This window comes from Typopeltis vanoorti, chromosome 16 (assembly GCF_054136105.1).
Source record: "Typopeltis vanoorti isolate ZY-2024b chromosome 16, IOZ_Tvanoo_1.0, whole genome shotgun sequence".
NCBI classification, from domain to species: Eukaryota; Metazoa; Arthropoda; class Arachnida; order Uropygi; family Thelyphonidae; genus Typopeltis; species Typopeltis vanoorti.
The window spans coordinates 38838100-38865623 of NC_143564.1; the positions used below are offsets into that span (position 1 = coordinate 38838100).

Genomic DNA, 27524 nt, shown 5'->3' on the forward strand with positions numbered 1-27524 from the left:
GCCAGATGCCGCTCCATCATCCAAATGGAGAGCTCAACCAGTCCTAAGGAAGTGGAGGAACGGGATGAACCCCATACAAATAAGCAGGTCTTTTTAAATTATTGTATGACACGAATGCAAGTTCAATCTGCGAATTTTGTTTGATCCTGGTTTTGATATGTAACTCACAGCTCACACAATGAATGATGGGACTGGAAGAATCACACATATGTTCAGTTACAGGATTTTTTTTTTTTTTGTAAAAAAAAAAAAAAAAAGTTATATACACTCGATTCTCATTATGGCAAACTTGTATGTATCACAAAAACATTTTGTTATAGTGGGCGATCTCTTCAACCATTAAAAAATTCACTGCTGCAGTGAATTACTTTTGGCACAATAAATGGAGTCTTATTTTCAGTAGTTTGTTATAATGGTGTTTGCAACAGTGAGAGTCGAATGTACCACAAAATATTCTGTGCTTTTTTGTCTTGCTAAAATGTGAGTGAGATAATAAAACAATGACTCTAATGTGGTAAGTATACATTATTAACTAATAATTCACAATGCAAAAATCTTTATTGGATTAGATAAAATTACATTGTTCTGTTAAGAAAAATAAATAAGATGTCATCCCATTACATAAGAATTTCAAACATGAAAATCACTAAGTGTTTATTTGATAACTGTATTTGTTCAAGTTCATTTTATAAATTAAACATATTGTAAATGACGAAGAGGATTATCAGTGTCACACACATTAAAACTAACAACAGTTTCCCCCAGCTGTGGTTAAAAATAAATAAACATGTATTTTTGATAAAATTGAAATGTTATAAAAAGTCTGGTAGTGAGTTTGAGAAATATGCTATGCAATATAAGTAAAAGAAATTACAAATATTTCAGACAGGATACACTAATACATTCATTAAATTCAATTGAGATTTATAACCTTCAACCATTAAAAAATGCCAGAAGATTTTCCACCTGGTGGATTTTTTATACGAACACATGTATGCTGGTTAGTTACTTCACAAACTCCCTGTCCAGTTATCGGATCTGTAATTTAACGCATATTATTAGAGTAAATAAATAACTTTAAATAAACTGATAGGGAAATTAATTCAAGAAAGTTGTGTATATATATATATATATATATGTTTTAAATTAATAATGGGTGTCCCATTTCAGTAGAGACAGGATTATGAAGCTATATATGCAAGTAAGCATAATGAATCATACAATCCATTTCTCTTTTACACTTATTACAGTTCTTTAACAGTAAACAAATCTGCATGGACTGTCTTTGTTTTAGGATATACAGGTAACCCTCATATAACACGGATGTTAGGTTCCATAGAAATGCCGCGTTATGCGAGACTTAGATCACATAGAAAAAGTAGGGTTAGGTTTCGAAATAGTTTTTTTTTAAAATTATATAAACAACAATGACATATCCAACAAAAACAATATTTTTTATTTAATTCAGGTAATTCATGTAAGTTAAGAAAACAAACTATGAGACATAGTATAAAATTATAAATTGTACATAAATTTCATTGCACATAATGCATAAATGTTTTAGACACAATAAAATAAAGCGCATATTTTAATCGTCATTACTGTCTTCAGAAATAGCATTTCGTAGATGTTCTTTAAGTTGCCAGAGGTCATCACCACTTGAAATCTCTTGGACATCATTTGTATAATTCTCATTGCATACTTCGGCTGGTAATCAAGAAGTCAGTAATAAGACTTTGCTTTCCACTATGCTGCAATTTTTTATTAAATTCATAATATGGCGCTAAACAAATATCCAATTGTCTCGTGAATTTTCCCGAGAGCTCCCATTGAGGGATCATTATCCATAAAATAACTTCCTCAATGGGAAGTTATTTTATGGATAATGTCCAATCCTTCTGCTAATTTCTTTAAACTGAATTCTTTAACGAATTCATCACAATCAAAATCTTCAGCAGAACTTTCCCTGTCATTTGGTTCAATGCCATCTATTAATTATACCAGTTCCTCCTCATTTAAATCTTTTCTGCATCAATTAATTCACTAATTTCATTTTCAACCATATCGCAAAAGCCCTCTCCGCCAAAAATGTGTGCTGTTTATTATATGACATAGCTCGGCATTCACTGGGGGTATTAAATTTTGTTCCAGAACAGCTTCAGGCCATATTTTTTTCCAGCAAGCATTCAGCGTAGAGGGTTGTAATTCCTTAATGGACAGAGAAATAATTTTCGCACAATTCAATATTGAAAACTCTTTCCACGCTTGAGGCAGTGTCGTGTTTGGATTAGATTCCATTTTTTCCAAAATTAATTGGAATGTTCGCCGAATATAATATGACTTAAATGTTGATATTATTCATTGGTCGAGTGGTTGAATAAGTGAAGTAGTATTAGGCGGCAAAAAAGTTATAATATTCGGATGGCTTAAATTTGTTGGGTGGCCTGGTGCAGTATCTAAAATTAGTAGAATTTTGAAGTCCATATTCTTTTTCTTTGTGTAACGTTCTACATTGGGTACAAAACACTTGAAAAACCAATTTTCAAACATGCTAACTGTAACTCATGCCTTTTTGTTGGCCCACCAATAAACAGGTAGGGTGGACTTGTCGAGTCCTTTCATCGCACGAGGATTTGCAGATCGGTTAATAAACATTGGTTTCGTCATGTAATCACCTGATGCATTATTACAAAACAGTAGAGTAATTCTATCTTTGGAAACTTTGAATCCAGGAGCTGATCTTTCATTTTTCAAAATATAGGTGCGTTATGGCATTTTTCCCCAATATAACCCAGATTCATCCACATTGAACACCTGGTCTGCACTATAACCACCTTCTTTAATGATTTTTTTAAAATTCTGCTGGGTATTTCCGGGCAGCTTCAACGTCTGCTGTTGCTGATTCTCCCTGGATTTTAAGATTATACAAAGAAAACCGCTTTTTTAAAGTTTTCGAACCAACCCTTACTGGCACAAAATCCATGTGGAGAGATTTCTTCTGAAGAATCTTGATCAAGTTCTTTTAAATGTTTATAAACTTTGAGAGCTTTTTGCTTAATAAGGTGTCCATCCAAAGGAATTTTCTTTTGAGTGCAATCTTCTATCCAAATCATTAGAGATTTCTCCATTTTTTTCTATTAGAATATCGCGAACATGAGCAATGTGCTTTGTACTTACCATTGACCCAGCAATAACACTTTCTTGGATTTTATTTTCATTTTGTTTGATTGTTCTAATTGTTGATTCATTTAAATTCAGAATCCCTGCAACAACTCCTGGTTTTTCTCCAATTTTCAACCAATTCAAGATTTCAATTTTTTCTTCAAGAGAAATGAATTTCCTCTTCAATGTTGGTTTTTTCCCTTTCGTTGCAGTTTTAGTGGCCATTACAATAAAAATAAACTTTTACATAAAAAAAAAAGCATTACATATGTATGTAACTCACCAGAAAATAAACTGCTCAGCTTGAGAATAACACACTTATGATTTTTAATGTGCTTTCCTGGCAGAAACACTTTCTACAGTATACAGTAAACCCTAGATGGCGAACCTATAGCACTCATGCCAGAGGTGGCACGTCTGAGAATTTTGCTGACACATCAACGATTTACAGGTGATATCCTTTTATACGCTTATAAATTATCGAACTATTTTTAAATTATTACAATACTTACAAGCTGAATGCAATTTTTAAGTCTCTGTTATTTTTTGTATATTTCTTTGATTGTGATACCCGAAGAAGTTGATCCATTCAACGAAACTAGGAGTATCTTTTTAAATAAACCATGTCACCTCTTTATCTCTCGGTATCAGTCATTTAAACTAATTTATAATATTTTGTATCGAGCAAAAATGAACAATCACAATATATATATATATATATATATATATATATATATATATATATATATATATATATATATATATATAAAAGAATGCTCTTTAATATATCCTATTTCTCTTTATTTATATTACCAAAATGGAGACTTTTAGGATCTTCTTTGATAAAAAGAGAAAATAAACTGTTGCCTTCCCTAAATATAATGACTGTCAAATTTTTAAGCAGAGAGCCAAGCTGCTTCAATTTCAAATAAGTGAGATATTATAATGGAGGATATTATGAATCATATTATGGATATTGTAAGAACATAACATAAGCTTTCTAGTAAATTTGCAAAAGAAAGAAAATTTTTCACTTTGCTTGTTTCCACATTTTCCTATAAACTAGACATGAATTTATAATATTGTCTATTATCATATTTATGTAACACAAATATAAGCTAATCAGCTCTATAGTTTAATATTTTATTATGCACCCCATCTAGAGATCACTTATGATGAATTTAGCTTTCTGACACAGCTTTAGTTACAATAATAATAATAATAATGTTGAATGAGCTTTTGTCTTCATTTCCACTTGTAATTTCTTTTTTTTTGAATTTGGTTAATTTGAAGTTGGGTATTTCAGGCTAGTGAAGCTTATTCGATGCATTAATAACAGGCAAATATATAGGTTGTGGGTAGAGTTCATGTTGTTTAAATAGTGCAGCCAAGGCAACTCTAATTCTGGTCTTGTTCTTATAAGATCGCTGGTAATTTTTAGAAACTTCACATTTGGCTAAAAATATAGATGGATCCAATAATGTCCTAATAAAAGTAACATTTAATTTCATAGAGAACAATGTATTTAAAAAACAATAAACAAACAATAAAAAAAAAAGTGGGGTGCTATGGGGATCTGTTTTGGGATCATTATTGCTGTTTAACTTGTACGTTAATAACACTGGGAAAAGTTATGAGAAGTAGAGTAGACACTGTGACCTTGTAGAAGGATCTGAATAGACTATATGAGTGAGCAAAACAGTGGAACTATCAGTTTAATGTTGCAAAATGCAAAGTCTTGAAATTTGGTAGGCAGGTTGGGATGCAGAATATACAATTAATGAAGAAATTTTGAAGGAGGTGGAGGCGATGAAAGACCTGAGAGTGATGGTGGACAGAGACTTGAAGTTTAGAGGTCATATTGCTAAAAGTGTAAGAAGTAAACCATCATTAATCAGCCATCTGAGAATGGGTAATGTAAAGGAAAGAACAAATATGAGTAGAAATACTTTCATTACCACCATATTAATTCATAGAGTAGATGTAGACAAGGGTAGAACTAGATGCTATCTCTGGAAGCTGTATAAGTAGGGTGTGAGCACAGGAATGAGAAGCAGGTTCTTTGCACTGAAAGTAACTGGCGAGTGCAGAAACTGTGAATGGGTTCAAGGAATGGTTCAATGATCCTTTTGAAACGAGAGAGTGTAGACCTCATGTGGTGAGTCGTTTGACTCCATGGAGGTCAGATATTAATAACATTCTTCTTCTTAATCAATATTAATCAGTGTTTGGTATTTTGGTACAACAGAATAAGTTTATTACTACTAGACTCCTATCAGCAATTTTTATCTAAGAATCAATTCATTTAATTTTAATAACATGATCCACACTTAGATTTTAATCCTTTAAGGCTGCTAATTGCATCAATCCATCTATCTTAGTGTTCCTGTGGGTCTTTTTTTACTGCCATTTTTACACCATACCAGCATATATTAACTCTGCTCACACATTCTTCAATGCTAATAATGTCAAGTTTCTTTCATGTATCTCCCCTTTTTAATATGGTTCTGTCATTACTTCTAACATTTGCATCTAAATTTCCTCAGAACTCTCATATCCATGGACTTGAATGTTTGATAATATTTTCTTTCTGACTGAACTCTTAGGTTACAAAAAGTGAAATTAATTTGATAACTGTTTGGTATACTGCTAATTTAGTATTTTGATAAATTTCTCTCCGTAACAGTTATGCTTATTGTATTTCTTTATTCATTTCCATTTTTATTTGCTGCTGTGTTCACTGAAAGTTGTACCAAAATCACTGAAATTTTTTTATTCCACCCCCTCACCCTATGGATTCACCATTGATAATGGAAAACATTCAACTTTTTATGGCTGCTTTCCACACCATATTTGTTTCATCTGTTATTCAATTTTGTTAACAAGTATTGTAGACTTATTTTTTTATTTATTTAAAAAATTGAATCATCTACATTAAGTGTACAACTGAATTTGATATGTTTTAATATTTAGGAACAATCCAAATTTTAGTTGCTTTTTAATTAGTGATAATGTATAATTTTTGTTGGATTTAGTTTATTATACAGTTTTAACTGATTGTGCAGAACTTAACTTAGTCTCCTATATATATATAAATTTTCTTCTATATACTAGTGCTGTTATTGGCACCAAAAACAAATCAGGACAATGACTGGGAAGACATCAGTTGGAGAATTTAATATGATGGATGTTGTAAGATGCAGAGCATGCAATGTATTCACCATTGAAAGTGAGTGGTTTGTGGGTAATGATCCAAAAGTCTATATGTGTGTATGTTGAAATGTTATGTTAGTGAACATAAGATGTGTACTGAAAAGGGAGGTGGTTAGCTTTAATGAGTAATACAGCACACTTTCACAGGACAAAGCATGAGCTGAAGCACTTGGAGATGAGCAGTCTGAAAAGTAATACGGCAAAATAAGAAAGGAAAGGTGAGAAGTAAAGAGAGCAGAAGTAATAATAAAAAAAAAAAGATAAAGTAAGACAATACTATATGTTGATTGTATGACTGGGACAGGGCTCCAGAATTACAACTTAAATCTACTAACCACAAAAAAATTTTACTTATCCAAGGTAATGTCTACTTTATATAAATGCTGTTATAGGAAATTTGGGGGGAAAAAAAAAAAAGTGACAAAACAAAATAAAACTTCTTATTCTCACACAAAATAACATTCCACTTAATTATAGAGAAATATGCTTTCTTTAACATGGGTTTAAAATGTATGCCCCAACTCAATTTGTGTTTTCTTTTGTTTATTGTTCATAACGAAGGGTGGATTTATATAAATTATCCAAAAACAATAATTTAATATGAAAGCCATAAAATTCATGACAGCAAGAAAGTAACACTCAGTCACATGATCCAGTCTTTTGACTTGTCTTTGCAAGATAATTGTATTTTTTAAATAACAGTATTAAAAAGCATTTTCATTATATACAATTTTCAGCATTTAATTACATTAAGCTAATTCATATTGTGAGCTGTGAAATTAAGCTTAACCACCCAAACAGCCACACATATAAAATATATCAAAAATATAAGCTTTATCCATATTATTACAATATATCCAAATATTATATTACCTCCAATTGATATTTCATATCCATGATTGACATTTATATACATTAAGGCTGGTTCAGTTGTTAAGACAATACTATATGACAACTGCTTACCTACATAAGAGATAAAGGTGTTGGAAGATGTATAGATGTATTACAGTATTTAATTAGACTGTGCCAGTTTTAATGTTTTCTCATACACTTCAAGTATGTGTTATTTTCAAGTAAAGTGCCATAACTATTACATGTAATGGTGGTTCATTTTTCTCACTTCATTACAAATGAAACTGGAAGTGTGATGCATTTGGGGGCATGCATAGAGTGAAAAGAACACTATAATATTACTGTTGAGAGAAATGTGAGGATTTTTGGAACTCCAAACTGGACATTTAAGAAGTCTTTCATATAGAAAGAAAAACATTTAAAAGTTAGATTGTTATGTTAAGATAATGACAACAGAACAGCTGTTGGGGAAAGAAGATACAGCAGGTTGAGTTTTTAACAAAAAAAAAAAAAAAAAAAAAGTCTTTCATGTAGAAAGAAAAATAAAATTCCGAACCTTAAAGGAGATAGTAGAAAGTAAAGATGATTGGTTTACATTATGACTTTTAAAGAAAACAGCAACTAAAATTGCAAGTGGTTTTGTGATTCTACAAAAAGAAACACCGGAGTTCGAATTAAGAATTTCAGATCAAGAAGTTTTATTTCCAGCTCTCTGGCAATAAAAGTTCTTTAATAAATTTGTTGGCAGTCAACCAGGATCAAATAACTCAACAGTGAATAAGATGATACTTAAAAAAAGTAAATTATGCAAATAATAATAATAATAATAATACAGCAATTCCTCGATTAAAGTGTCCCAGATTAGCGTGTCTTTTTTTTTTTTCTATACCCAAATTTGATTAGTGTGCCTATGTACATCTTAAAAATCACTCACCAGGATGAAATAATTTAGTTACCGATTTAAAACATTTTACAAAGTTATTTTTAATGGCATACTACACTATTTCCATATACACTATATTCCAAATTTACCACCAAAATTTATGTCGTCTACTAATTACATAACATTTTGATGATCATATCTCATTCCTCCTTTGCAATTGTTTTTCTTCCTTTTTTTTTATTTTAAATATTTTCCCAACCGTTCATCATGAGTAAAAGAATTAATGAACAAAAAAGTGGAAGTGTGCAAATTATTCGAAAAGTAATCTCATTAGAAGAAAAACTTGAAATAATAAAGAAAATGAACAAGGCGAGTCCAAAGCAAAGATAGGTTGAGAACACAAAAATGGGTGAATCAACTATAAGAGCAATTTTAAGCAAAGCTGCTGAATACAAAGAAAAAGGTATGGCTGCTTCAAGTTCACCATGCATGCAGATACGTGAAATCAAAGTATTATAATGATTGAATTAGATAGACTTCTTTCTACATGGATCGAAGATTGTAACCAAAAACGAATCCCAGTAAGCACCGACCTTATTAAATCAAAAGTATTAAGTCTCTTTGCAACTTTGAAAGAAAGGGCTATCAATGATGGAAAAGAAGAATTCCATGCTAGTGCTGGGTGGGTTTGAGTGTTTCAAAAAGAGAAATAGCCTACATAATGTTCTAATCACAGACGAAGGCAAGTGCAGATAAGGAGATCACTGCAAATTATCCAGAGATTTTGAAGAATTGTGGAAGAAAGGGACTACTGTGACCAACAAATATTTAATGCCAATGAAACCGGATTTTTTAAAAGCGAATGCCTTCCAAGACTTTTCTGGCCAAATCAGAGAAATCTTAGCCTGGTTATAAAGTCACAAAGTCGAATGAAATTACTGCCAGCATCATGCGAGCCGTTTGGAAGCACATTCTTCCACATTGTGCAAATGATTTTAGAGGCTTTTCAAATGAATCTAAGTTAATTAAATCTTATTCTGAGAAATTGGGTGATTCCAACCTGCTAAATTTAGATGTACAGCCAGAAGATCATGAAGAATAGGAAGAAAATTTGATCACTGGCAAGCCCAAAGAGATTTCACAGAAACAAACTGAAAATATTTTTCGTGCAACCCAAGTTTTTAAATAGCCAATGCTGGACATTAATCGAAAATGCACTAATCGAATATAATAACCTAGGAGAAAAAATATAATTTGTTCCTCAAATTTCTTTCTTGACCTTTAATTTTTTTAATACAAGAATTAGGGTATGTCTCAAGGTGTCTAATTAAAGGAAAACCATGAAGCTGATGTTTTATTGTTTTTCAGAATATAAATTTATTATTCTGTTTCTTTTTTTTTTCATACAACTGATGGTATGGCCCTATTGCCTCTTCTGCAAATTTTACTTCACCAAGGTCAGCCTCTAAAGGCTGACCTTGGTGAAGTAAAATTTGCACTTCTCCAAGTTTCAAATTTTACTTCAAGTAATATTTGCAGAAGAGGCAATAGGGCCATACCATCAGTTGTATGAAAAAAAAAAAGAAACAGAATAATAAATTTATATTCTGATGATGTTTTATTGTTTTTCAGCTTCATAGTTTTCCTTTAATTAGACACCTTGAGACATACCCTAATTCTTGTATTAAAAAAATTAAGGGTCAAGAAAGAAATTTGAGGAACAAATTATATTTTTTCCCATAGGTTATTATATTCAATTAGTGCATTTTCGATTAATGTCCCTGTTTTAAAGATTTGATTTGATTAAAAATTTATTGAAAATTATAACTAATTTAATTTAAATATATATTCATGATATGAGAAAACTAAATGGTTTCTCATACACTTCAAGTATGTGAGATTAATTTTCAAATAAAGTGCCATAACTATTACATGTAATGGTGGTTCATTTTTCTCACTTCATTACAAATGAAACTGGAAGTGTGAACACATTAATCGAGGGATTGCTGTAATATAAGTAATATAATAATAATAATAAAAAAAGTAAAAGAGAGAGAGAGAGAGAGTAAAGTTTGTAATTTTCTTACAAGATTTCGTAGGAGTGACTGAGATGGGCCATGATTGCAAATGAGTCGATGTGTATATTGTGTAGAAGAAATCTAAAGTATAAAGATTTTAGATTTTTGAGTGAATTTGATAATTGAAAGGATTTTTATAATGCCTGCACTGCACCTGAATGGATTTGGAGTTAGGTGTCCAGAGAAAGTTTTGTTCAGTAGGAAGAGAATGGATGTTCAAATTGAGGGAAACTAAAGATTGGGGAGGGAAAAGATAGTGCAAGTATGCATGGATGCAGACTTGAAGAATCCTGAGGTGTTCAACACTTCAGGATTCTTCAACAGACCACAGGGTTCCAATCCCTTACATTTCTGGCATCTCTGAACTGATTGGTAAAATTTTGAAGAAGTATCATCTCATTCCCACATATTTTCCTATCAATAAAATTTCTCATCTGTTGCCATCTACAAAAGACAAACTGTCACCTTTATCATTAGCTGGCATTTACTAAATACCTTGTGAATGTGATCTAACATACTTTGGGAAGACAGGTCATTCTCTAGAAAAAAAGAATAATATTGATGTTCTAGAAAGAACATCAATATTATATCGAATAGATGAAACCTCAAAAGTCTGTTCTGGCGCAACATAGTATTGACACTAAACACAGTATCCAGTAGGATGAAGCTCGTCTTCTCCATAGAAGCAGGTTTAAATATGAACAGCTTTTCAAATAAAGTTGCAAAGCCCTTTTGCATTGGCCAAATCTGAATCGAAATGATTGTCTCCTCTTCCAAAAGTTTGGGAGATTCTTATTTTATGTAACCATCAAAAATAATTTTTAACAATATTATTTATTAATATTAATTTCTAGCAAGCTACAACAGTTTTTAACTGGTTAAACCACCGACTGCTTTCCGTACCTGTATTCCCATTCCTTTGGTTTGCTTGTTTCTATGCACTGATGATGTACTGTTATTTTCAGTATGAAATATCTGTACTTTCATTTAATTAAAGTTAATTACTGTGGTTATTGTGTAAATTATTGTTTATAGCCATGCCACAAGTGCCTTTAAAGATTAGAGGATCGGTATTGGCAATCGCATGGAAACTACTGATTTCTGTGAAGAACTGGAAAGTTTGTCTACAGTGGTGTCAGGAACACCATGACTGGACACTGGAGTCACATGGTCTGACAAGCCACGGCACACCTTGTTCTGTACCGATGGTAGGCAGAGAGTTTTTGGCAGAAGCCCCATGAAGCAATAAACCCAGCTTGTCTTGTAAACACAACTGAATGTTTTGGAGGTGGAGTCATGGTGTAGTACATGTTCTGTTGGTATGGAACGGTCTCCTGATATTGCTGGAAGGTCGGGTGTCCCCCAAGGATATCTGAACATTGTTACTAATCAGATCCATCCTGGTGTAGAATTTTGAAGATTTACAATATTGACTTTTTATCCATCAGCTGATGGCTGTTTCATCTACTGTACATTGTGCAAGAATTGATCAGAAGTGGTTTAGCGAGCAGGACAGCAACTACCACCATCTTCCCTAGCCACCACAAAGCCCAGATCTGAACTCCACTGAGAATGTATAGTACATGTTAGAAAAACAGATCTTGGAGTAAAGTCCTCTTCCATTAAATCTGTGTCAGTTAAAGGACTGTCTGGCAAATGCCTGGTATGTTGTAGACATAGATGCAATCTAACACTTGTGGAATTTATGTTAAACTACGTTCCTTAGCTCTAGGAAGTCCGATATGGTATTAAACAAGTTTCTAATTCAGTGGCCAGTATATGTAGAATGATGATTCTGGTCTCTCGAATATGAATGAAATACTCATTAAAACCAGGAGTATACTAAAACTAGAAGTATCAGGAATAAGAATGAGAAGTTTTTTTGCATTGGTTAGGGTGAACTGGCCAAAAAATGACAAGTAGTAAGTGAGACTTGGTTGTGAGAGGGGGAGGGAGGGAGATACTGTCACAAGGATAGAATGTAAGGATTGTTGGGAGTGAGGAGAATGAAAGAACAGGAGAGAGAGAGAGGGATTACTAAAGATAACAGGAAAACTGCAAATGGCATAAGTTTAGATGGAAAGTACAGTTGAGAGAGGCACGGAGTTTAAAGCTATTTTGGCGTGAGATATGAGAGCCAATAGTGAAATATATGGTTAGTTGTTGCTATTTGAAAATGCACAAGACATACATGTAATAAAAAAAACAGCAAGAGAGGAAAAAATACATCTGTTGAGCTTACTAATATTTTGCTGGTTTTCTACCTAACCTCTTCAGAACAAAATTATAACTGATAAGCACACAGCATTGAAGTAAATAATTGTGGAAAACAATAATTTAGTTCTACATCCTGGGATGCATAAAGTTCCTTGTGCCTGCAGTTTACCCTACTTTGACAGATTGGTAGATCAGTTAACATCCACTTTGAACATAAAAAAGTACATCTGCAATAACCTACCTGTAAGGCAAGTTGGGATTGCCAGATCATGCTCTAGATACTCCTTCACATAGGATTAGATGGAAGATGATATCGATATTACATAGATGTCATTTAGACTATTTTTGGAACTGGCATCAGGTAATGCAAGTATGGTTGCATTAATTTGCCAATGATCTGGGAAACAGCCATTTTGAGACCTGATAACTTGAGTTCTCTGAAGTAACTTTATGGTTATTTGGCCCATACATGGCCAAATAATCATAGAAAACATTAGTTTTCTGTTTCGGCTACAATGTGTATTGTTTTCCATAATTATTTAATTCAGTATATGTGCGCCTGTCACAGTTCTAATTTGTGCTCTAAAGATGCTGGGTAGAAAACTAGCAAAATATTAGCGTTCAATAAATGTATTTTTTCCTCTTGCTGTTGTTTATACCACGAAGAACTTTATGAATAATCAAACATCTAAGCATTCCATACATATGTGCTGATAAATTTGCTCAATGAATACAGGTAATCATTATGGGGGATAAACTATGCGGTGAGATTGGAGGGAGAAAATGGTGTATGTGGGATAAAGGAAATGAGATTTATGCAGCTGCTAAAGTAACTGGATCTTGTGAAAGCACTGGAGAATTTGTCCATAACCAAGGTAATCACTTTGTTTCTGAGTAGGGAGAGTGATAGTGCAGTCTTCACCTAGGAAGTCATTAAGCATGTGCAATTAAGAGGTGTTAAGTGACATGGAGCAAAGGAAGAATGTACAAAACTGGTAGAGAAGAATGTTATGTTCATGGTGTGTGGAAAATAGTTAAGCGATATTTATGGAAAGTAGTATTGGATTGCATATCAAATGTAGGGAGTATGTTAAGTAGATGAATAGCATTATTAAACAGAATTGGCAAAAAAATGAAACTGTTGTGGAAGGTACTTAAGGAAAAGCTAATCAGCATACTGCTAGATTGCCAGCTTTCTACCTGGATGAACATTAGATGTAGTGGATCTTGATCCTCAAACTTTGCAACTAATGCCATTGTAAAATTTGAGGATGTTTTTTTCTGAAATTAAAAAGAAAAGTACTTTTCCTTCTCATTTCATAACCTTTGCACTATATACACCCAGTATACACTTTACAACCATAAATCCTTATCTCTAAACCGCTCTTCAATAAGGTTTTTATAATAACCATGTTAATTTCAATGCTTGTAAAATTCAAATCTGTCGTATTTCTTGCAAAAAACACTTTTCATCCATCCTTACTTTTGACAACATCCAAATCTTTATACAAGATGAGATTTCACTTCCTGGGATAAATGAACTACAATCTCTCTTGGCATACATATATTTAAAATAGCTCAGAATCCAAAATAATTCAATTTTCTCATTTTTACTCGAAGCATTATTTTAAACTTCTGAACATGATTAACTGTGTACATATCACAAATTTGTTCTGTGAATTTTGTGTTAGAAGTAGTGTTGAATAACTACTATGTCTTTGACAATTGGCATCAGTGATACTGATGCCAATTGTTAAAGACATATAGTAGTTATTCAACACTACTTCTAACACAAAATTCACAGAACAAATTTTTCTTCATACATTCAATCTTTCTATTGCTGACTTTTGAACAGCAGCTTTTCAACTTATGCATTTCTTAATGAGCACAAATCTACAAGTGTTCATATATAATGTTAACAAGATTTTTTCTGTTTCTATTCAATTTTTCTGCCCATCTAAATACTAATGCATCATAATTTGAACAACCTCTCATGTATGAGATTACAAAAAAAAGTCTCAACAAATTGCCTTAATGGCAAACGTGAGGGAGACTATATATATAAGCTTGTAGCTCAGCCAGTTTCAAAGATGCCCTTTGGATGAAAATACCTGGGTTTGAATCATCTAGGATGCAAAGAACCATTATCAGGGCTTTTCAATGGAAGGTGAGTTAAGTCTGTCTCATACAGGGATGGTAAGTGTTTTCCTTACCATCCCTGCAGAAAAACCGAGTTTTTCATCCTGCAAAAAAAAGCAAGCTAGCCAGAGGAACACATGTAACTGACAGACATAGTATATAATGCATATATGATTAGCTGACCCATCAGAGCATTAATTAGGTTTCAAAGAAGCCAAGTTACATGACACTGAACCTAATACATAAGGGGAAAATAGGATATAATATGTGAATCTCAATCACGAAAGGTTACTCATTAATTAATTAATCCACCACTATTATTGGTGGATTAAGAGTTAGATACAAAGTCTCGAATGTCCATCTTTTTTTTCAGTTTTAAACTGCAAATGGTAATTTTATCTGGAGATATATTCAGTCTAATCTGACTGAGTACCTTCTCAGTAAGAAGAGGAAGGGTAATGGAATAGCCACTGGGTATATCAGGTATACATCTTGTAACATTCCATAACATCTTGTTGATCAAATTACTATTTTTTTTTTACTAAAGTAGCTATCTACTTTAGTAAAAGGATGTAAATTTAAAACTGACTTTTCAAAATAACTGGTTACATATGATACTAGAAAATACAATGTACAAAAAAAATAAATTTTACATATCATCAAATTCCTGAGATGTATCCTCAAGGAGTGTACTGGATATGATAGTACTACATGAAAAATTTAAATCAATATTAACTTCCTATCTACAATTTTCCTCCAAATCAATCTATTATCTGTCAAGACTAACATTATCAGATCTGATATTTCTGTTTTCTAAGGCACTTTTTACTGTATCAATCCACCTATAGCTTGGTTTTCCTCTGGGTCTTTTCCCTGCCAACCTAGCAGAGAATAGTTCTTTTGCTAATCTTTTCTCTCCCATTCTGTTTAAGTGACAATACCACCTGAGATTAGCTCTGCTAACAATTCCTGGATGCAAAGAATGTCATGTTCTTTCCTAATATCCTTGTTTTTAATACGATACTGCCATTGATGCCATCTGTTCACATCCCTAATCTTTCTCAGGAGACTCTCATATTTGCAGTCTCTAGTCTTTGGTCAAGTGTCATTTATTCAATTGACTTCCTACCATACCAGCGTTGTTGATTCTGTTGTCAATTTCCATATTTAATTTACCATCTTCACTAAAAATCATGCTTAAATAGCTGAAACGTTTTACTTGTTCTATATGTTCTCCATACACAATGCAGTTAATATTTTCATTGTCTTTCTTGCTATTGCTGACCTTCATACCATATCTATTACAACAGTTATTCAATTTAGTCAGGGAATCTTGCAGACTTGTAGCGGATTTATTCATGAGTATAACATCATCTGCATAAAGCAAAGAGCTGAGATTAACACCTCAGGTTTAACACCTCTTTCCTTCATAATGCGATCCATATAGATAATGAATAACAAAGGGGATAATGTACATCCTTGTCTCACACCAGATTTAACATTAAACCATCTTCCTGTACTTCCTTCAATTCTAACTGCTGACTTAGAACTCAAATAAAGACTAAGTATTGCTTGATATAATGTCCCATCAACACTATACAACTGTAGTGTTTTGAATGGCTTCTCTCTTGGCACCTTGTCATAAGCCTTTTCTAGATCTACAATACTTAAATACAGATATTTGTTATATTCCCATGTTTTCTCAACTATTTATCGTAAAATGAAAATCTGATTCTAACAGGGGGTGCTTAAGGGTCAAATGAAAGTAGACCTCCACATAGCCTTTAAAGGAATGCGGAGAACTGACCAGGGCTTCTGACCAAATATCCGATCCTCACCTTCTCATGGTGCATCCTGTTAGATATCTTCCTGGATACTGAACGAACAAGGATGGGCTGGCAATTTTGGATTTAGCTGACCAAATAGTATTCTTATTGGCTTAAACCATAATATAAAATGATGGCACAACATGACAGCTTTGAATCTTTAATGTTTTATGTAAAAAAAAAAAAAAAGATTCATAAAACATTAAAAAGACAAAACTGGTATTTATAAAGAAGATCCATAAATATTAAAAATTAAATATTCCTGAAAATCTTGTTAGTTTTTTGTACTTTGGCAAGCTCAAATTATTTATATCAATGCCATCCTTTAATCCCAAAAAATGTATTTCTTTTGTTAAATACTGCAAGACCTTTTCTAAAGCACAGTAGATAATAATTATTTATGAATTTTAAAAACCTCTCTCTAGTGAGAAAAGAATCAGGAAAAACCTGCAGTGAGCTTAATGAGTACATTCTCGTAGAAAGGCTTATACGTTGGTTACACATGTTTACTAAATAACTTAAGGCAATTACTACGTACAGTAGAATATACATTAAATTAAACTTTAATATATTTCCAATATTTCAGCAACGTCACGTTGCCATCTTCAAAGGACCTTACAGTAAAGACACGTGCACTAAACACAGTAAATGAGAAATGAAACGAGGAAGCTGTGATTTTCCTAAAAGTCCTGATGGTGCCCCCTAGCAGGTTATGTAGGTATTCTTGGCCATTGGGCTGAAGGTCTCCTGATGTAATTCTCCCAAATTTGAGGCAGTCACATGCAACCGAATTTGTTGAGGTTTAGCATGTTTCTCAGAGCTGAGGCAGATTCCATGAATAGTCTTTCAAATTTGAACTTGCTACGGTGTATTATTGTGGCTTTCTTCCACCGTATTCTGTGGCGTGTATCCAGAGCATGGTCTGCAAGACCAGAGTGGCTGTACTGATGAAACCGGATGTAGTCCTTATGTTCTGAAATTCTGATATTCGCTGTCCTGCCTGTTTGGCCAAAGTAGGACAACTTACAGCTGCAAGGGACCTGGTACATACCAGGTAGGTCTGTAACAAGAGGTCAAGTCATGTTTTTTTTAAAGATTTTTGTAATTTTTTCTGAGGTGCCTCAGATGTAGGGAATGGTAATAGATTTAGAGTAATCCTTGTTGTGAGGGGGGAGGGGGATTGTGGTTTACTTGTTTGAATATTTTTTGGATTTTTTTTTTTTTTTGGTGGGGGGTTGCCATTGGCTGAGAAAGTGTTGAGGATGTGATTTAGTTCATTGGTTAGGGCATTGTCGTTTGAACAGATTAGTTTAGCCCTGTTGTATAGTGTCTTAACAACTCCATATTGTTGTGAGGGAGGATGGCAGGATTGTTGGTGAATGTATCTGCCTGTATGGGTGGGTTTTCTATAAACTGAGAAAACGAAGGTTCCATTAGGCTGGCAGGTGACTAGTGTGTTTAGGAAAGGGAGGCTGTTGTTTTCCTCTTTTTCCAGGGTGAACTTAATTCTGCGGTGTTGGTTGTTTAAGTGTGTTAAGAAGGAGAGGAGTGTATCAGAGCCATGTGACCAAATAGTGAACACATCATCAACATAGCGAAGCCATATGGTTGGTTTTTTGCAGAGCAGAGTTTAAGGCTTTCTCTTCAAAGGTCTCCATAAAGAAATTGGCCAAGAGTGGGGAGAGTGGTGAACCCACGGCTGTCCCCTCTATTTGTTTGTAGAATTTTCTCTGCCAAACGAAATAGCCCGAGTTCATTGTGAACTGAAATAGGGCTGAGATATTGGGAGGAAATTTAGCTTGGATTAGTTCTAAGGTTTCCTTGAGTGCAAGATTTGTGAATAAGGAGGAGACGTCAAAACTGTCATTATGTCAGTTTTGACATAATGGTCAACATAGAAAAAGCATTTTCTATGCTGGCTTTGAAGTGGGCTGAATTTTTTGTGTGTGTGGTGTGTTGCCAGTATAGTGTGTGAGTGCTTTGGCCAAATGTTTAGCTAATTTGTATGTGGGGGGGAATCAATGCCATCCACTATGGGACGTAATGGCACATTTTCTTTATGTATTTTTGGGAGTCCATATATACGGGGAGGTATAGAATTATATGGTTTTAATTTGTTAGTAACTTCTACAGGCCAAGAAGTGACCTTCTTAAGGAGCCTGTGGAGGTTTCTAATTTGTGAATTCGTGGGATTGTATTCAATGGGGAGGTATTTGATTCAATGTGGTTCCCCACTCTCGCCACGCTTGGCCAATTTCTTTATGGAGACCTTTGAAGAGAAAGCCTTAAACTCTGCCCCACAAAAACCAACCATATGGCTCTGATACACTCCTCTCCTTCTTAACACACTTAAACAACCAACACTGCAGAATTAAGTTCACCCTGGAAAAAGAGGAAAACAACAGCCTCCCTTCCCTAGACACACACTAGTCACCCGCCAGCCTAATGGAACCTTGGTTTTCTCAGTTTATAGAAAACCCACCCATACAGGCAGATACATTCACCAACAATCCCACCACCCCTCCTCACAACAACATGGAGTCATTAAGACACCACACAACAGGGCTAAACTTATCTGCTCGAATGACAATGCCCTAACCACAGAACTAAACCACATTCTCAACACTTTCTCAGCCAATGGCTACCCCCCCCCCAAAAAATCTAAAAAATATTGAAACCAGTAACCCCCCCCCCTCACAACGAGGATTACTCTAAATCCATCACCATTCCCTACATCCGAGGCACCTCGGAAAAAATTACAAAAATCTTAAGACCATATAGAAAATTGGCATCCCTTATCCGCTCCACTAAAGACCAACCACTCCCCCTAGACCTACCTGGTGTATACCAGGTCCCTTGCAGCTGTAAGTTGTCCTACTTTGGCCAAACAGGCAAGACAGTGAATATCAGAACACAAGGACTACATCCTGTTTCACCAGTACAGCCACTCTGGTCTAGCAGACCATGCTCTGGATACACGCCACAAAATACGGTGGAAGAAAGCCACAATAATACACCGTAGCAAGTTCAAATTTGAAAGACTATTCATGGAATCTGCCTCAGCCCTAAGAAACATGCCAAACCTCAACAAATTTGGTTGCATGAGACTGTCCAAAATTTGGGAGACTTACATCAGGAGACCTTCAGCCCAATGGCCAAGAATACCTACATAGCCCACTAAGGGACACCATCAGGACTTTTAGGAAAACCATAGCTTCCTCGCTTTGTTTCTCATTTACTGTGTTTAGTGCCTGCGTGCACGTGTCTTTACTGTAAGTTCCTTTGAAGATGGCAACGTTGCCAAAATATTGGAAATATATTAAAGTTTAATTTAATGAGTACAACACCCTCTAAAACACTGATAGAAAACACAAATTTTCTATCAGAAATTGCTGCATTTTGTTTATTTAAGTAGATTAAGGTGTAAGTAAAGAAATATCACCTAAAAAAGAGATGCATGATTTCCATAAAATAAGCATAATAAATTGATTTTTTTCCCCATACCCAAGCTGACATTGGCATCCATGACTGAAGAAAAGCAAATCTTCAGTGTTTCATTTGGTTTAGTAAAATGTGATATGTTTTCTTTTTTTTTTTTTTTAATGCTCTTTAAGTTCATTTCAAGTTTGCACATTGCTGTTATTATTGGCTTTCTTGTGCATGCTTATTTGAGTATATTGGTCTCACAAAATTCAAATGGTCAGGTTAGCTTTTAAGGTCCAGAGGTATTTACTTCTACATGCAACATTTCTAGTACTGGCTTCTTTTTTTACTTTTTTTGTATGTTCCAATTGTTTTTGTATGTTTTCATTTTTTTCTAGAGAGAGAGAGAGGGAGGGAGGGATTGTCTGGAGGCACTTCTTTAATGCCCTTGCCCAGAGAGAAAATATTCGACTGTCATTTTAGAAGTTACTTCAGAAGTGATGCCATAATGCACTGAAAAGAGGAGATAAGGTGGCATCCTCATGAAGATGATAATATTCAAATATGCTATAACTATAGGACAGTGAGACAGGTATATGGATTTGTGATCCTTCTATAATTTTCTTCACTGTCACCTTCTCCACTTAGGCTTTTGTGCTAAGTGTTGTGGTGGTAAACTTTTCCTTTGCTTCCTGATATGAGACAGGTAGCAAAGGAAAAGTTTACCACCACAACACTTAGCACAAGGGAAAAGTTTATCTCTTCATCCCGCCTACTCCTTGCCACAGCTTAGGAGTAGGCAGGATGTTCTTCCTCATTATTTGCATTAAGGCTTTTTAGAACAGCATTATTTATTATGATGCTCTTTATTACTATACAGATCACAGATGGTTGGGATGTCTGAATTACAGTTAAAGCAACCAAGACTACAAGAACAAAGTACTTATGCCTGTTAACTGAATGTGTTCTAGCCAGTGTGCTTGTTTTGTGGGATGAGAGACATATGGTAGAGACACAACAGGCAGCTTGGACATGTCTGCTGGAGTTTCAATGTGAAGCTAAGGTATCTTGCTTTCACAGATGCTGGCAGTTTAAGTATGTAAAGAGCAAGGAAGAAATTTCCGGGTTAGAGGCAGACCACCATTATAATGTGCCTCATAGATGTCACTCTTTGCTCTTTAAGCTCAGAACATATATCTCTAGATGCAAGTGCTGTAGAATAACAATGCATTTTATAGGGTACTACCATAACTGGTATCTCCTCTCCGTTGATAATGCTCGAAGCAGATTTTCTGAATGTTGCTGATATGATGTTATTACAAGATCAACTGAACCACAGTTTTTTTAAGTGTTTTGGAAAATCCTACCAGTCCATCTAAACCCTTTTAAATAAAGAAGAGTAACACTTTTTTTTATTGGTCATTCACCTGTTGCACAGCATGGAAAACATGGTCGAATGATGTTAGATCCCAGTGATGGCAGTCTAGATAAAAGAAAGGAAAAAAAACAGTCAGTGGAAATAGAGTGAAGAATATGGCTTCCATATTCTTTGTTTTTACTGATTTTTACTCTGTTCTTTGGAGAAGACCTCCCAATGATGGTTCAGTGGAAGGTCATCGCAGTCATAGACAGATGTCTGACATAAATTTCCAATGATGTCGTGGACTCTGCATAATGAATGAAATACATTTTAATTAAATTAAAACAATTTTAAGAAGATAACCATGCTTAATCTAACCATATCTTTTTGATGTAACTCCCTTATTTTTTTCCTCTTTAGATTCAGGAACACCATCTATTTTCATCTGGTTAGCTTGCATTTTTGAGGTAGTATCTGCTTCAGTTACTTGGGATAACCTATTCTGAATGTTTGGTGTTTTCTGTCTACTAGGTGAAACGAATGAGGTATCTTCTGAATAAAAGATATTAGACTGTTGATGATGATTAGGCATTCTTCGATTTGTATTTTCTTGAAAAGTTCCTGTACCAAAAATATCACTGGATCCTCCACCAGGAGGCTTCAAAACCCTATTCAATTAAAAACCAAGTATATTTTTAACTAAGCATAACACAATTAATTAACAAATAATACTGCATAATTAAAAATGCCAACTTTACTTATAAAAAAAAATCTAAAAATACTTTGCATTCAAAAGATAAATTACAAAACCAGCAATTTATCAGATATTACTGGTTTCAAGTGCAGGGATCTCAAACAAATCCAGCCAAATTCAACCTCAAGATATTGGAGGTTGGAACGAGAATTGCTGCTATGTAATCTCCCACTAGACTGTACATTAGTACAGTCTAGTGGGAGATTATGGTATTTTCCAAACAAACCCAAATAAACAGCAGTCTGTACAAAAACTACTAGAAGATCCAGTCTCGGGACACTTTGTGTAACAGTTTTTTGATTGAGTACCACAATCACTGGGCTAACATACCATTTTAAATAAAGTATGTCCTACTACTTGAACTTAAAATTTTGTAAAACTTAAAAATTCTGACAGAAATTCACTTAAGCTGCTGACATTGATATCATAAACTCAGCTGTTTCCTCACACTTCATAAAATTATATAAATTTTACTAATTCATAAGAACACGTACTTGCACATTGTGGTCCATAAGTTTCTCATCTCATTTTCCTTTCCCCCTCTTTTACCTTGTGGTGTTGAAGATTTATTAATCATCAGACCTCAAACCGTTCACAGGATAAGGTAGTCAACCCTACGCACCGGTGTATCCTATATCTGCAGTGGTGTTGAGTTCTCAAGGCCGTTTTGCCTGCTTTGTGGGATGAAAAACCCCAGATAAACTGGGAAGAAAAACCCTACTGTCCATGCCCAACACTGGCTAACTTGGCTATGGCTGAGGAAGATCCTTCAGCTCCTCACGTCTCCAATGGGAACTGAACCCAGGACACTCCTTCCCCAGGCAATGGTTGCGAAGCGCACAGCCACTAGGCTAACTACACAGATGTCCATAAGTTTTAGGACTAAAATTATAAAAAATCAAAAACACACAAGATAAAAATAACACATTTGTCATCTGAAATATAATCTAATGGCATCTATACAGGCCTTAGCACAGTTTTAGGAGAGCTGCAGGGAATTCCATGTGGTCGAGTGTCTAATTCATTGGTAACAGTGTTTTGGATGGCTGAAACATCTGCAAATTGATGTCCTTCCAGCTTCATTTTCAACTTGGAGAAAACAGAAAAAATATATAATATAATATATAATATATATAAATATAATAATTCAGAGAGAATAAATCTGGTGAGTAAGGGAGAGGATGATAAAGGGCAGGGATACTTTTGTGTACGTGTCAAAAAGTGATGCATATTTGCAGCTTTGTGAGTGGAATGTGGTGGGATGAACATGTTGAATACATTTCAGGAGATGATCCATAACTTATAAAATTCTGCATTCATTGTTTTCCTCTCTGGTACAAATATCCTGTGCACCACACCTTGAGAGTCAAAAAAAATTATCAACATTGTTCTGATGCTTGACTTCTGAAATCTCAATTTCTTCAATCTGGGATGTTTCACCAACAACTCATTCAGAACTCTGCCACTTTGTTTTGAGATCACAGACAAAACACCAACTCTCATCTCCTGTAATGATTTTGTCAGAGAATATTTTGTTTGCATTCACCATTGCGATAATGTCCTGACAAGATGATACCATATTCTCGTGACTCAGCTGTCAAGGCATGTGGGATAAAACACACAAATCTTCACTAAATCTTCACTCAGAATGCAAAGAATGATGTTCTTAGGGATGTTTGAAGCATCCACTATCATCAGTGATATGATCAGATGATCATTCTTCACCAACTCAGTGACACTAGCAATGTTTTCCCGAGTTTGAGTTGTAGGATGGCCACTTCTCACAGTATCTTCTACTGACTCCCATCACAAAATTGCAAATACCACCTGAATTTAGTAAATTAGTTCAGAGCCTCATATCCACACACCTTTTGTACCATTCTATGCAGAAATACCTGCTTCAAAACAAAATTTAATCGCAATTCTCTGTTCACTTTTCACATCCATGACTTGAACACAATGAACATAACCTAACAATGCAATCCATGGTAAAAAAATTGACCAGCATAGTAAGGGGGGGGGGAACAAAATTGAGAGGAAACTGGTCACGCAGACCAAAAGAACTCTTCGAGTTCTTTCACCAGATAAAGTAAAAGAAAGAATGATTATGAAAGGACATAATATTTTAATAAATACAAATGGTATAAAGATAATGAAACTAATCTAGGTAAGATCATGCAGTGACCAACACCAATGTGGGAAATGAAAGAAATGATCTGTGGATGCTTTGAATATTACACATTCTCAATTCAAACACAGTCATAGGATATAAGTCTATGCATCAAGAAAATGTGCAAGAGAAAAGGTAGCACTCTTGACCAGGGTACTTAAAACAGCAGCAGCACTGGCTTCCTAAAGTGTTGAAAAAGTGAAAAAATGGATTCAAAACAGAGGTAGCAAATTATTGACCTGTTGGAATCTTGGAAGTGTGGGCTAAGATTTTGAATAATTTGGTGATGCAGAGAATTTAGGAAAGTATAGACAGGAATATGACATACTATCACAGCTCACTGAAGAAAAGGTCTTGGCCTCAGCAAGCAATTTACTCTCTTCCTTTACAGAAGTGACATTTAAGATGGATGAGGAAAAAATATTATGATATTGTTGGACTTGATGATATGGTAATCTGGTAAGTCAAATGGAACAACTAGGGATGGATATAAAGCTGATGGGACATAGATAATGGATGGTTAACACATCAAAGAGAAGCATATGGTGGAGCAGAAACAACGAGAAGGCAGGTACCAGTTGAGTGCTGAAGGTTTTGCATTTGTCTACTGCTATTTAACATTAATGAGACTGCAGATGAACAGTAATATCCAGTTGTTTGCTGATGCCAAATTAGAAAGGGTAATGTTAAAATAAAGTGATATATAGAGATTTTGCAGGATGATTTGAATAAACCAACAACTGTGAGCACAGCATAACAGTTGCCTGTTCAAAGTAGCAGAGCATAAAGTTATTCACTCTGGGCTGAAAAGATTGTAAACTATCCATTATAATGATTGGACTACACTAAGAAATTAATGAGACAGGGATTTGGAAGCAATAGCAGAGTGAAATAAGTTCAGAGGAAATATTGCTAGATTTGGCAAAACAGTATGAAGGATCATTATTATCAGCCATTTACCGTCCATTGCTGGATGAATACCTCCCCCAAAGTCCTCCATTCATCCCTATCTTGAGCATTTCTATGACACTTGAGTTCCTGCCATCTCTTTACCAGTGTCTCTTTCCATCTCTAGGATAAACTTTTATGTTTATCCTAGAGATGATTTTGATAAACCTTTGTCCATTTTTGAGCTCATATTTGTCCAAATATGACCTGCCTATTGCCATTTGGATCTTTTAGTGACTGTTATATTGTTGCTCACTCTGGTCTGAGCTCTGACCTTTTAGTATTGCACTTTCTATCTAGAACGGTAATACCGAGTAATGGTCTTACCATTCTTCTCTGGGAATCCTCAACTTGGTCAATTTTTTAGTGAATTCCATGTTTCACTTCCATATGTTATGACCAGAAGTATACAACTGTCGAATATTTTCCTTTTAAGGCAGATTGGGAGTTTTCCTTTGAGCGCTTCATGGTGTTTTCCAAAGGCTATCCAACCAAGTTGAATTTTACGTATAATTCTTCTTTACAATCTCACTCTACTGTGATCCTTTGTCATAGGTTACTATATCAATTTCCTGGTGTTCTGTTTGTACTGGCTTTTTGGTAATTAATTTATTATACATTTTTATTTTGTCTTTGTTTCTATTTAACTGTTTTTTTTGTACTTTCTGCATTCAATTAGTGATCATTTGTTGAAGTTCTGCAGTTTCTTAAAGAACAATATCAGCAGCAAATTGTGGGTGATTTAGTTCTTTCCCAATTTACCATAATTCCTCTATTTTTCCAATCCAGGTTTTTAAAAATTATGAAGGATTATAAGTTATTATTCCTCTTTATAAGGTTTATATACTGCCACATCTGGACTATTTTGTTCAGATTTAGTTACCTGAATTTACTTTATTTATTAAGAATGACGAAGTGATGGAAAGGATTCAGAGTTACATGACTGAAATGGTTGATAGTCTGTGTAGTCTTTCTATGAGAATAGAATAAAGATTTGTGGGTTACAAAACTTAGCTGACAGACTGAAGAGCAGACAATATGAGAGAAATATAGAAGTTGATAAAGGAGTTCTACAGAATAGAGAAATTTTTCAGTTCATGACAGGAGAAAGAACAATGGTCATTCCCTTCTAAGAAGAGTAAACGTGTATGTTTGGTGGATGCAAAGACTAGATTTTTTGCTTGGTGGATAAGCAGAATGGATTATTGGAGGTGGTTGCAAGTACAATGCCAGTGAATGTGCTATGAGAGGCATTATGTAAATAATAGTTAGTGTGGCCCAGCACCCAAAAACTCATCATGATGAGTTTTTGGGTGCTGTGAGGATGTCCAGTTAATAACAATATATTGGGAAAATGTTGAAACTGCTATACCATGAAACTTCTCCAGAAGGGATAAGAAAGCTTAAAGAGGAAAAAGAAGAGTGAAAGCTGCCTCAAAGGAATAGATTTTTCTCATCAAAATGGATGCACAAAGTTAGGGGGGGGGGAAGACTTGACAAGAAATGTGAGCTTGAGCATTCTTTCCATCACTGAGTATTAGAATGGCATGAAAAGTCTATTATTTTTTGTGAAGATGCATCACTTTATAGTTTTCAAGAAATTGTATTAAGGCAGTGCATAAGAGAGTTAATGAAGCATTTTTTTTTTTGGCATGGAGAGACTGGAAAGTGGAATACACTGCCTGATAAGGTAGCTAGTGAATAGAAGTTGAATCAATTTAAGGTAAAGAATAATTAAACCACTAACTAGACATAACACCTCCACCATAGAGATAGAGGGAGGGCATTCTACTCTACTACACATAACTTACAGTCACCACACACCTCCACCATAACTGACATTACTCCGGTTAGATTACTTCTTACTGTTGCCTCCTTTGATGAGTCTCCAGGAGGTGTTTGTTATGAATAATAATAATAATAATATGGAACTTAAGACCAATATATTTTAATACTCCAAAAAGAAGAACGAAAGGTTTTGAATTACAATATTATTATGAATAAATGCAATGAAAGTCCACGCTAAAAACCGGGGTAGGATTTTTACATATGTAGCATATAACACAATGCACTTACTTTGATGATAATTTTTCATCATCACCGAAGCCAACTGTGAAACCTGTGGAAGTCATCTTTGTTTAAAATAACTGCGCCCGTCAAATATAATAAATTATAACGAAAACAAAACTGACGGTTGTCAATAAATTAGCAGATAGTTTAATTGTCTAATAATAATGCAAAGAATGTGACTATTACTACGCCACCTAGTGTGGTGCCGGAGAGGGCGTGACGTTTATTACTGTTTTTTAAATACCGTAATATGGTGCATTAGTAATAATCAGCAGATATCTACATAGTTCATAAGTATATATGAAAGCAATATTAATTCATTATTAGTCTGAATCATAACATAACATCTGTACCCAATGACTAAATATAGGAACTATGACGTAAATTAAAATGGCCAATGAAATCTGTTTTTGCTTGAAAAAAAAAACG

At 34.3% G+C, this 27524-nt stretch overlaps 1 protein-coding gene across 1 annotated transcript; it reads right to left on the reverse strand.

Annotated features, from left to right (window-relative positions):
- Positions 1 to 539: 539 nt before the first annotated feature.
- Positions 540 to 27345, reverse strand: LOC150097962 (uncharacterized). Its single transcript, XM_090406488.1, has 3 exons — positions 27102 to 27345; positions 21532 to 21821; positions 540 to 1038 (listed from the first exon to the last, which is right to left on the reverse strand). The coding sequence occupies exons 1-3, from the start codon at positions 27155 to 27157 to the stop codon at positions 941 to 943; spliced, it is 444 nt and encodes a 147-aa protein (XP_090262614.1). The 5' UTR covers positions 27158 to 27345; the 3' UTR covers positions 540 to 940.
- Between the last annotated feature and the right edge of the window lie 179 nt (positions 27346 to 27524).

Bases quoted from the DNA above. Each gene is read 5' to 3' on its own strand.
- LOC150097962 (XM_090406488.1), bottom strand. From the start codon at position 27,157: ATGACTTCCACAGGTTTCACAGTTGGCTTCGGTGATGATGAAAAATTA. The intron at 21,822-27,101 runs GTAAGTGCATTG...TTAATTGAATAG, and splicing joins GATGAAAAATTATCATCAAA to GGTTTTGAAGCCTCCTGGTG. The intron at 1,039-21,531 runs GTTAGATTAAGC...GTTAAATTACAG, and splicing joins AGTTACATCAAAAAGATATG to ATCCGATAACTGGACAGGGA.